Source organism: Balaenoptera musculus, chromosome 10 (assembly GCF_009873245.2).
Source record: "Balaenoptera musculus isolate JJ_BM4_2016_0621 chromosome 10, mBalMus1.pri.v3, whole genome shotgun sequence".
In the NCBI taxonomy this organism is placed as follows: Eukaryota; Metazoa; Chordata; class Mammalia; order Artiodactyla; family Balaenopteridae; genus Balaenoptera; species Balaenoptera musculus.
In genome coordinates this window covers 70,578,607-70,591,396 of record NC_045794.1, presented here as the reverse complement: position 1 = coordinate 70,591,396, position 12,790 = coordinate 70,578,607, and the positions used below count along the sequence as shown (strand labels likewise).

The 12,790-nt window shown below is 34.2% G+C and overlaps 1 protein-coding gene across 1 annotated transcript; it reads right to left on the bottom strand.

Moving 5' to 3' along the window:
- Positions 1–1,244: 1,244 nt before the first annotated feature.
- Positions 1,245–12,533, bottom strand: NTS (neurotensin). Its single transcript, XM_036866565.1, has 4 exons — positions 12,354–12,533; positions 10,520–10,581; positions 4,588–4,812; positions 1,245–2,016 (listed from the first exon to the last, which is right to left on the bottom strand). The coding sequence occupies exons 1-4, from the start codon at positions 12,424–12,426 to the stop codon at positions 1,864–1,866; spliced, it is 513 nt and encodes a 170-aa protein (XP_036722460.1). The 5' UTR covers positions 12,427–12,533; the 3' UTR covers positions 1,245–1,863.
- Positions 12,534–12,790: the final 257 nt, after the last annotated feature.

Below are 12,790 nucleotides of genomic sequence, written 5' to 3'. Positions count from 1 at the left end.
ATCTAAGCCAAGTAAAGTGCAAAGTGAGGGCATGATTAGAAGGTGAAGAGTGAAAAGAAGTGGGGACAATGTGTTTGATGGGATCATAAATGTTAGAGAGTGATAGATTATGTGAACTGGAGAGAGAAGATGTCGTGTAGAGAGCAGAGTGCTTGAAATCGAGATTTGTGGAGAGGTTGAATTTATTGGGAGTGAGAAGTACTATGGTAGGACCATGGAAGTGATGGGATGAGATGAAATGGATAAAATGCTTATTATTGGAAGTGAAGATGGCAGGGACTGAGAAGGGAGATTATGGAGGGATCTTGCACGTGTATGTGGAAGTCCTCAAGGATAATGAATGAAGCAAGTAAAAAGGAGATCAGCAGTTGTTCAAAACACAGAGGGTTAGCGTATGAAACTGTGTTACGCTCTGTAGTTTGTGAAGAAGAAAGGAAAACCGGTAGGAAAGTGGCCAGAAGAACTGTTAAATTTAGTGTGTTATTAATCTATTCCAGGTACCGTTGTGAGCATTTTACACCATATCAGACTACTTTAACCTCCTCCAGACTGCACATTTAGTAGCTGAGGAAACAGAGAGGTTAAATAAATTGTCCAAGATTACTAGTGAACAGTGGAGCTGAATCTGGGCCTTCTGACTCCAGAGTAGACACTCTTAATCACTACGGAGTAGTTTCCTTCTTAGGATCAGTGCCTTGAGCACTATTTAATGTTGAAGTTGTTAGGACTGTAAAAGATGGTAGGGAGTTGTGAGAAGTCATGGTTTTATCAGAAAAACTCAGAGATTGGTGAGCTACGCTTAAATCCTACCAAGTGGGGTTTAGCCTAGGGGAAGGGGCAATCTCATCTAAAGGCCATAGAGCTCCCAAACTCCTTAATTCCAGAATAAGTCAAATCCTGATATCTCCCTTCATAGATGACTATGGGATTAGGATGCAACCTGTAAAGAGAGGTCCTCCTAGGCCCCCTGTCAGAGCAGGAGTCTAGGAGGCCACTGCTAATGGTGGGGTGTAAGGGCTGTGAGGGCTTATGAGACTGTAAGTACAGTGTTTAAGGAAATTCATGAGGAGCTATTTCAAATATACCTTTTGCCTCAGAAATGGTCTCCTAAGTGGGAAAAATATTAGTCACATAAGTTCCTCAGTGAGGTTAAAAATAAAGCTATCATTCACTGGATGTGAGGGGAAAAAAGTCAATAAAGGGTAACTCTTCTAATGATAGTAAATCTGCAAAGAAACATGGTTCTGATGGCTTGTTGTTTTTTTGTTAGCTATTAAGTTTATTTAACAGAAAAACAAATTCAGTTGAAGATCATTCATTAAGATAAGCAGAATTAACAATAATTCATTAAACATTCTTTGAAGATGGTCCTATTTTACTATGATTACCTTCCCCATATCTGAGAGATTCATGAGTAAGTCTTGGAAGAGAGCACGTATTTCTTTTAATTCGATAAAACATTCAGTCAAATAATAAAACAGGTGCTATTATTTTGTTTTGGGTTAATGACATGTAAGCTAGACTTTGCCATAAGACTCTGTTCTAATCTCTTATAATTTGGTTTAGAATGTCAAACATTTTGACTATTTCAACAACCCATAAAGTGCTTTGCAAAATGACAAAACATTCTATATATGACTTAATTAATATCTACTCCAGTTATACACAACACATCATGCTCAAGATCTAGATTTATTTGAAAACATTTAGTCCAATTTATATTAATGCAGAAAAATCATATCTAATAAATCACAATTGTAGCAGAGACAAAATAATTGTGTTCTGTCATATTTCCACACAAATATACTTTGATATTTAATTAAAGGATGGTAAATCACAATCACATGTAAATAAAATATCCTCTCAGTAGTAGTAAGAACCTCTTTTGAGTATGTAGGGTCTTCTGGGTTTATTCTCATACAGCTGCCGTTTCAGAATGTAGGGAATTTTTCTCTTTATAACTTCTTCCTTTTCATGTTTGTCATTTCCAGTATCAAGAAGCTCTTCCTGAATCAACTGCAAGATAGACCGAATATGAATGAAACCTACATGCATAAAGCCTTCCATTTCAGAGGATTTGTCTACCTTTTATCTCATGTGCTATTCAGACAGTAAGATAAATGTGGATGAGATGTATGAAGGTCAAAACAATTAAATGTTTTGCCCAAGACCAGGTGGCTCTCAAGTGGCTGGGACAGGATGAGAACATGATTTTTCTGATTCTCTGTTCAGTGCTCTTAGTTCATCAGGCCAGCCTTTAAAATTTCTTTTCTTTATTTGTCAAGCCCATATATTAATACCTCCAAATGAAGGAGCACACTTAATATAACTTTGAGTATTTTTGTTCAATTTATGATAGACCAAAAGATGGAAATATATCATAAATCACAACAAACACAAAGTTTTGAAGCTAGTAAACCAGGTTTGGCCTCAAAGGTCAATAGAATTTTTTTTAATTTAATTTATTTATTTATGGCTGCTCTGGGTCTTCTTTGTGGTGCGTGGGCTTTGTGCGTGGGCTTCTCTTGTTGCAGAGCATTGACTCTAGGCACACAGGCTTCAGTAGTTGTGGCACACAGGCTCAGTAGTTGTGGCTCGCGGGCTCTAGAGCGCAGTCTCCGTAGTCATGGCGCACGGGCTTAGTTGCTCCGCAGCATGTGGGATCTTCCCGGACCAGGGCTCGAACCCGTGTCCTCTGCATTGGCAGGTGGATTCTTAGCCACCGTGCCACCAGGGAAGCCCCAGGTCAATGGAATTTTATATTCAATTAAGTTAATTACTGATTTGACTTGAAAGCCATTCTAAAGATCTATTTCTCAGTCATAGAGAGAGGAATGCTTGTTCTGCCTACTTGCTCAGCTGTTGTAGAAATTAACATATGTGAAAGCTCTGTTTAAATGGTAAAGATCTTTATATTGTGCTGCTTAATAGTTAATCATTAAAAGCAAGTTCACATTCAAAAACTCAAGGGAGTTAATCTCTATGTAGGATCTTGTCTAATACCTCATCAAATATGCTGCATTCTAAAATTAGTTCCAAACACTTTTTCTGATAGTACTGTTCTGATTCAAATGTTCCACTGGCATAAAATATTTAGGAACTCTTTCCAGAGTTTTGCACATGATTTACACAAAATTTTTAAAAAAATCAATGCTCTAGGTAAGAACTGTATTCATATCTGTGAATATCTTCTAAACTTTGGGGTGACTATAATACTGACAGGAGAGTAAGTTTTTAATCATAATCTGTATGCATTGAATCGTATCACAAGTACTTTATTTCAACCCACAGCTGTTCAATTTCATAGAAGGAAAAACAGCTACTGTCAGACAATCTAGTTTCTTAGTCTTTTGTTTCTCTGTGCACATAGTCTGTAATTGTACTACACTCTGAATACTACTATCATTTTATTTTAAATCACTCAACAACATTTAAAATAGCAAACGTTTAATCTTATGTGTACCTGATTTGTCTGTATTATAGTTTATTGAGGGTTTATTTTCTTTCCTGGATAAACAGCACATAATTGATATTTCCCTATGTTAAAATTAGTATTTTTCAAGTTTTATTGATGTAATATTTTGAAGAGAAAATCATTTAGCTGGAATTGGAATTAAGGGATAAACAGTCCAGCAAGGAAAATTAAAACTAGCTTTTTTTTTTTTTTTAAATCTGGAAAATATCATTTTGTTTACAAGTTAGAATAAACACTAGAAGTTCTGCATTTCATTTCCTCTTTTCCACAGGGTATCTCTGTGACAGTGTGTTATAGAGATTGTTATATTAGCAGGAAAGTCATCCTCAGACCCTCAGATCCCCAGTGTTGGTATAAGCCCAGAATATGAAACATGAAGCAAATTTCTCTTAGGGGTTAATCTGAAAGAAATATTTCCCTTGTCGGGAAAATTTTAAAATTTTCTTCTTATTTTTTCTTAAAGCATTTTCATTTCTCTTTTCTCTTCCAAAAATTTCCAAACCAAAGGTGGTGAGTCACCAGTGTAGTATTTAATAGAACTGATTCATCCACTCCTTTGTGGTAGTTCTGGATAATGAAATTTGGCTGTACTAGCCATAGTGGACCTCGTTTAGCTTCTAAGGATGAGTGAAATCCACAATCCACACATTCAATTGAAATAGAAATATGTATATATCCTTATCATTCTGGTTTTATTTGCCTAATATATTCAAATGAAACTGGAACCTTTTGTGTTCTGTGTTTGTTTATAAATAAACACACATGACTTATGTGTTTCTAAGAAAACATTTTGCGTTTCCTAAATTTCTTAGGCATGCCACCACCACCACCAAAAACTGCCTAAGCATGCCATCCACAATAAAAGCATATGTATCAAATCTGCCCTAAGACAGATCCCCCTTTTAAGACCAAAGAAAAGATATTTCGCTAAACTCCAAATATTTGCAGGACACTTTGAAGATCTGAAGGAATGTTAACCTCAACACATGGTTTATTCTTCCTTAATATTTGTAAGTCTTCCCGTTATGATAATGATCAGGATTAAAAAAATCAGTACAAATGAGAGTTAACTAGTATAACCGCAATCATATTCATATTTTGTTTTTGTTTACCTCCCAGTGTTGAAAGGCCCTGCTGTGACAGATTTTTCGGAGCTGGTATATCGTCAGCATTGCTTCCAAGCTAAAGCCATCTAAGGGAGTCGGAAATTTCCTTCTTGTAATAAGCTCCTCCTCAGGAAACTCTCCTGTTTCCTCGGCTTGGCTGTTCAGGTTATTTACAAGACTGCAAACATTCAGCAGGCTCATTTTCCAAGAGGGAACACTTGCTTTACTGATCTGAAATGTAGAAAGAAATAGTTAATGCAATTAAAATTTGTGTTGTAAGAGTTAGAAATAAATTTCTATTGTGCTAAGCCATTACCTTTTAAGATCTAATTCTTAGTCTAGCCAAATAAAAACACTGTTGTTAATTAGTAACGTCATATCACAAAGTTGAAGAGTGTCGATACTTCATATCCTCTATTTACCAAATGCAATAAAGTTAATACACATAAACACACACATACATGAGCAAAGCAAGAAAGAAAATAGAAATTACAGTAAGTAGAAATACATAAATATACACGTATACATCACAGGTGAAAATATTAAAAATACCACTCTCTCCTTATTACACTTCAGTTTAGTGTCTAATGGAACAGCAGTCAAGGTGATACTAATAGATTTGGATAATTACAGTAGTGTGAGACCACGAATCTATTCCACACATTAATAGTTGTCACAGGTAACATCACAGCTCAATTTATTTATTTGAAAATTATAATATTTTCTAAAATATCCTTTTCTAATAAGATCTTGTCTGAAACCATTATTACCATAATTAACAACTTTCTCATTTGCCAATTTTTGGAGAAACTAAGTGTGAAATAACATAAAACTTAACAAGCATCTCAAAGGGCACAGATGAAGAGAAGCATAAATTTTTTCTAAAGAACATAAAAAAATTTTTTTTGGAATGACCACAAAGCTGTGATGAGAAGATTCAAAACTATTAGTATCAATTTTATTGGTGTCAGTTCTCTCTGAATTATTCTCCAAATGCAATGCAATTCCAAATCAAAGTTCCAATTTGGAAAATATGGGGAGACCGGAAGTTTAGAGGAGGGAGTGTAGCAAAACAATTATGAAGTTAATTTGGAAGTATGAATATGTGAGAACTAAGAAGACTTAGAAAAATAAAAAGGTAATGAGGAAGGACTTGCTCTACCAGATATTAAAATGTATCTTAAAGCTGCAGTAATCAAAGAGTGAATTAATAGAGTAAGAATAAATATAAAACTCAACAAAAGAGAATATAATGTCCAAAATTTGATCCAAGTAAATATGATTGAAGAGCAGATAGCAAAGTTTGCATTTGAAGTCCTTGGGACAGTTGGCTATGGGGAAATTTGGATTTAGATCTAGTTATAACGTTTATTGACATATTATAGTCTAACAATATCCAGATGGGTTAAATATGAGTAAAAATAAAAATATGTAAATATATAGAATTTATTTTATAAATTTGGAAAAATATTGTTAAGCAAATATCCAAACCAGAATCCATAAAGGAAAAGATCATTTTAAACACATAAATGTGTAAATTATCTCTCAAAAATTAACTGCCTGAACTAAAATCAAAAGCAAGATATACTGTAAAAGCTGCCACAAAATGTTAATATACTTAACACAGGTGGAGTTCTTCCAAAAGAAACTGGTGAATGCCCCAATTAAAAAAAAAACAAAACAAAACACTTAAAAAGTGTTAAACCTCAGATAAATAATATGAGCAGACAAGTCACAGGATCGCTATCAAAGAAGAAATATGGAACAGAAATGATGTTCAACTTGGCTACTATCAGATCAGAAGACCCTAAAAAGTATAAGTACACTTGATGTACTTATGAGGATATGGAGAAACAGACACTTTCTCTTCTAAATATTTGTTAGTCTGAGTATACATTGGTATAATTTCTTGAAAGGTGTTTTGGCAATATGTATTAAAATTGTAAATGTGCATAGCCTTTGATTAAGATTTTACCTTAGGGACATGCAAATCTGTGAGTACAAAAATATTCGGTATAATGTTTTCAACCAGTTTGGAAATACATTCAGCTATGCCCCTCGAATGTGATTATCAGCCTGTTCTTGAATTTTTCTTCTATGGGAAACTTAGAGGCAGCATGGTCCACTGTGTGGCAGCAACACCTTATGTCTTGCCAATTAATGGGATGCTACAATTTTGCATTCGGAAAGCTCTTTAGAGATCATCTGATTGAGTGTTTTCCTTAGAACACTGGCTCTGTACTCACTGTTTTTAAAAAGGAGTTCCACTGTCAAGTGAATTGGAAAACTTGAGTTTAAAGGAAGTTTAAAGGAAATTTAAAGGCTTCTTGAATTTAGATATCCCCAGAGCTTTTTACTTGCAAACATTCATTGTAACTTTTCAACGGTGCTAACATAATATTCAATGCTCCCCAAACTAATTGACCATATAATGCTTTATTCATAAAGTATCTGTCGGGACTTGTGTTGTCTGATTATTTTTTTGGATGAGGAAACTGAGTAAAGCATTTTGTTCTCTTCTGCCAGTTAAAACAGTCACTACATCACTCACTAGTATAATACTATTTAATATCACCTTAGCCCCTGTCATACTTTGGAAGCACTGCAGAGAGGGCACTTTTGACAATAGGATGTCTAAATAGACATGTATTTAAGAACATTTCTTATAAGGTTTAAATAGTTCACTCAAGAAAATGACAAAGACTCTGTCTTTGATGAAATCTGATTTAGGCTCCTCTGAGCCCTCTTCTTGACGAGGTCCCAACCTTGGGCTCTGTCCTTGGTCTACTTAGTCCAGTTTTAGCAAGAATCCTTCTGAGTCAAGTTAGTAAAAATGCCCCACCGTTGGTACCTGATCATCCTAGGATTCTATGGAGTTGTCTAGCAAGAATCCTCCTAGATTTAGTGTTTCCTCAGTAATTTTCCATACAATGATCCACCCCAACCCTGTTCCTTGGCTGTAAATCCACACTTGTCCTTGTTGTATTTGGAGTTGAGCATGATCTTTGCAAAACCATAGTTCCTCTTGAATAAAGTCTTCCTTGCTATCTTTAACAAGTGTCATGAATAATTTTCTTTAACAATAAACATTCTTATTTATTAAATTATTTTACATAAATGTCTATAATAGACCTAAGCCTATAGATAAGAAATTTAGAATATTGTCTTCTCTTGCTTTTAAAATGAGGAAAACAAGAATATTTGTGGTTCTTACTTAGCATTATTTGATTAAACTCCTAATACTGAATAAGATCCTGGTCAAATTTTGGTTTCCTTAATTAAATGGGACCTAATCTATATTACTAATGGTCACTATCTATAATACACTGAACTCAAATGTATTACAAGAATTTGAATTGTTGAATTGGTGAATTCATGGTGAATTCAAGTATTTCACCTAAGTAAAAATAAAGTCATCTGTGGTGGAGCCCTGAAGTTCTTACAGCTGAATACAAAAGGTAAGGGCTAGTAATAAATCCTAGATTCTTATTGTTAGTACATAAATATTTATTAAACTCTTACTGTATTCAAGACATTGAATTTGATCATAGAAAATTACATCATTCCAGCAGCTTTTTGAGAGCCTAAAGAAAACATACTCTTTTCTTCAAAGTTCTCTTTCTTAATAAAACTATACCAAAGCACTACCACTGGTAATAAAGAGAATTGTATGGTGAGAACAAATTTCTTTATCTTCCCCTTCTCTTCAGGCTTTGGAATCTCTCTTGGCCTTCTGTTGCTTTCTGTAGTATTTCTACATTAGTATTTCAATGTCTAAATAGTTTTACTTTAAAATTGAAATTACCTTTAGAGTGGAAAGAAGAAAGCTGAAGCTTTCTGAAGCTTTTAATAATGGAGTTATACCAATTTCAAATACTATCCTTTCAAAATTTTAGATACAGTATTTTGGTTAAAATGGTCAAAAGTTTAGAGTTTTCATTTGCATAGAACACTACACACACCAAAAACTAATTGAATCACAGAGAAATAAGTGATAGTAGTTTTATAAAAAATAAGAAATGAGCTTTATGTTCCCATCCTAGCAGCAAAATTAGGATAATTATGCTTCTGGGTGTTTCCTCATCATAGTCTGTATTTTACTTATTTCAAGTAAAAAAGGAGGCAATGGGGTTCAATTTTTCTTCCATGATCTGTTTTAGAGATATATCCCATGACTGAATGAAAGCAGTATATGTTTTTCTGTCTATACTTTTGCTACGTATTTCTCTTAAGGATAAAACTAAACCACTTCATATACTGAAATTGTTTTTCCCTTGCAGCATCTTGGCCAGGGAAGGAATCATAACCTCTACTCCCACATTTTTGCAAAGTAGCTGGCAATCCCCACACCATATCACATTTTGGAGATTATTGAGGACCTTTATTTGTCTACATAAACTTGAAATCACAGAGGTAAAATCTCTACCAAGACACTAAGGTATACTAATCTGTTCCATTTTTCAAAACAGACTATTGACTTCACTTGTCTTCCTATTTATGAGTTGAAGTGCTTATAGCCATTGTTATTCTGATTGAGTATTAAACAAAGGATCCGTTATTTTATGTTAAATATATTTGTTCACTGAGTTTTAATGACTAAATGAAGTTTGATCATTCTTGATAGGAAACCCACCAAATCATGGTAGAATTTGGTTTCAATGTGTTCAACTTTTGTAGATCTGGGCAATTGTGGAAATATATAGGTGCTTAAATTTTCCCCAAATGCCTTTTAAGGACCATAGTAGGAAACGTCTTTGTTAGCTCTGAGATAACAGTGACCCACACTCTCATACACACACAGAAATGGCTATTACCCCTTCACACCCACTACTGAACATAATTCTACTTCTATGCTGGGGGTTGTTGCACCTGGAACATGCTTATCCAATTAGGGAAGAGAAGCCTGAGGTGGCAGGAGTCGTCCTGAGCATTTACTTTCTTACCACAGCGCCTGTGGAGTCCTCAGCATTACAACAGTGATTGCACCGGGCGACTGCCTCACCTCAAGATATGTTTTTCTTTGAGAAACATCTTCTGGTTGGGAAACCTGTTCTCTAACTCTACATTTAGATACACACTGATTAACTCACTCCGAGTAAATCAAGATTGTGTAGTAGCATGGTAACTGGGTATATTCTAATTGAGTTGTATTCCTAGGTACAGGCTGGAATCTAAAAACCTTGCTTTCAAGACCCCAAGAGAGGAATACTAAGGTCCAGTACAAAGTTTCACCTGATTCAATAAAAACAATAAGCAGGTACCAATACCACTTCTGTTATGAGGAGAATTTAAATCAAGGTGTGGACTTAATGTAAATGTCTAGGAGATCATAAACTCCAACCCCAACATTTAAAAATAAGGAAACAAAGGCAAGCAATGTTAACTAACTCCCTTGCTTAAGATCAAATAGTTCATAAGTCACAGTTGTGGGATTAGATCTCAAGGCTTCTGTTTGCCAGTCTATTGCTCTTTACTCTCTACCACATTTCTTTCATGGGTTTCATGAACTTTAATTCTTAATTTAGGAACTCCACTTCACTCTCCCCAATAGCACAAGAAAGGCAAAAATATCACTTAATTTTCATTTATGTATTTATCTTGGGGCCAATATACCTTTCATCATACACAATGTGATTGGAATGGAAAGAGGAGTTTTAAAAATATATTTGCATGTCCACATAAATAATATGTGACTACTTAATTAAATTTGCAATATAGTGATTGATACACTATACAGTATCAATATAGCTTCTTTCCCTGTCACATCAACACCCTTAAGTCCTTTGAACTTAAGGAAAAGTTTCCCCATAAAGGAAATGCCTCCCAATGAACTTTTCAGTCTCAATGGGAAGTTATTACTATAGGAAAAGGACACCATGTTTATAATGAGAGTTCATATGTTTTTCAGTCCTTGGTTTAAAAAAAAAGAAAAAGTTACCTTTGATGTATGCATATTGGTCAATAAATCTGCTTCTAACGCTTTCATTTCCTCTTCTGAATCTGAGTAAAATCAAAACCACATGTTTACTGTATAATCACATATCATGTAATTATATTATAACCTAGAGATTTAAGATTAGTCTCAAAAAACTTTGTCTTAGAAGTTTATTGTCTTTGCTATGTATTCATTCTCCTTAGAATAACATTCAGAAAAAACAATTATAGTTTTACTTTAGGCTAACAGAATAGAATAATAGAAGCACTTTTAAGAAAACAAACACATGATTTTATGCCAGGAGAGCTATTGATGATTTGGAGTTGTTTAATCACTGAATCTCATTATTAAAAAAAAACCCTGATTATATGATGTAATAAAGATTTCATCAAATATGCTGGATAATTTTTACTGGAAATAGTTTACATATACAGAATATATACATATTGATATTTTAAAAACAACATAATGAAAAGGTATGTATAAGACATTTTTTCAAGATAAAAACAAAGGAAATTGCTTGTTGATAATTTTAGAATAAGAAAGACACTGAGATTTGTTTAATTTGAGATGCTATTTTACAAAACACACTTTGAAAGATTTGTTTCTCTACTTTAAACAAGGATTTAGAATCACGTGTACTTAGCAATTTTATCACAGGCTATTAAGAAAATTGTTTAAGCAAGAGTGGAGTTGCCATCAATACATGTACAAGAGTGTGGAAAATGGATTTCTGATTTTTTTTAGAATATTCTTTCCAGTTTCCAATAATGAATACTTCACAGAGAAGAAAAATTTAGAAAATACTATAAGGTAATAGAAATAAATTTATAGAACACTATACTGAGTTAATTCATAAAATCATAGCAGGAGTTTGAATTAATTTCAGTGTCATATTTCTGATATAACAGTATAAAACAGGCTAAATAATTTTTGCTGCATTTATTTATCCCTCGGGTTTTTTTCCACCTTGATGTGATCATTCAATTATTTTCCAACATTAATTAGAGCATATTGCAATCACTATAATATTTCATATTACTCTTTTAAATTTAAATCTTATTTTCAAGGTGAGCTATTGATAGATATTTGACAATGTATGGTTTCTTCTTAATTATCACATGCAAAATACTCTACAGGGAAATAATTTTTATCAATATAAGAATGACAATTGTCCAGTTACATTCTGTATCAACTTAAATGACATGCAAAAAATAGTTAACTTAATAATACGTCTATTTGTCACACAGAAAAGTTATATAAAATGTACTCTTAAAAGGGCTTGGTATTTTGTGTATTTTTCTAGAAATAATTTTCTACAAATAATGCTTTATTCATTTATTCATTAAACATCAATTTTCACTTTGTTATCCTAATATACACACAATTAAGAAAATAATTTTTGAGAGGGAGAAGCCACCATGTCCTAAGAGAGTGAATGAGGAAGAGATAAAACACTTCAAATGCAATCAGTCTTAATTATGGGTTTGCACTTTGACAGGCACCACTCCTGTACTTCTCATTAGAGAGTGACCAGCTTGATTTAAGTTTCACATGTTTTTTTTTTTTCTTCTAGTGGTTACATTGCAAAGGGGAACATGAAGTGTTTCATTGAAATCCCTTTTATTACCTTGCAGATTTAAAAAGGAAAAAGAAATCTTTCAGTTCTTGTAATCATAAAACAGAGAGAGAAAATATCCAGCTTCTATCACTAAAAAGGAAATCCAGCATAAGGGAGAAACTCTTCTCCCTGGATACATTAACGTTAAGTGGCAACACGCTGTAAAAATGGAAAAAGAAATCACTTCAGGGAGTTGTGAAATGCAGCTGAGCTTACCTGAGCACAGACTCCAGGAGCTGAAAGCCAGGAGTATCATACACACCAGGTGGACTTTCATTCCTGCCATCATCTTCTTGAGCCTCCTAGCAAGCCCAGTCCATAAACGTCAGAGACAGGCTGAAGGGGGCTCTCTAGTGCTTCCTCTTGCCTCCAGCTGAGTTTGGAAGTGACTGAACTATGAGAGATGCTTTGACCATTCCCTAAGTATATATATATATATATATATGCAGGGGATGATGTCATCAGTATACAGGGATTATCTCTTCAGGATGTGCCCTTCATTTCCATCCCTCCCCTCCACTCCCCACTTCCTCCTCCCTTTCTTCTTTGTCCCCCCGACACCTCTCCCCCACTTCTGAACCTCCAGTAACAGCGACATCTTCCCTAATTGCCACGGCTGCTCCAGATTTCTGACACACAGGAGTCATTCAAAA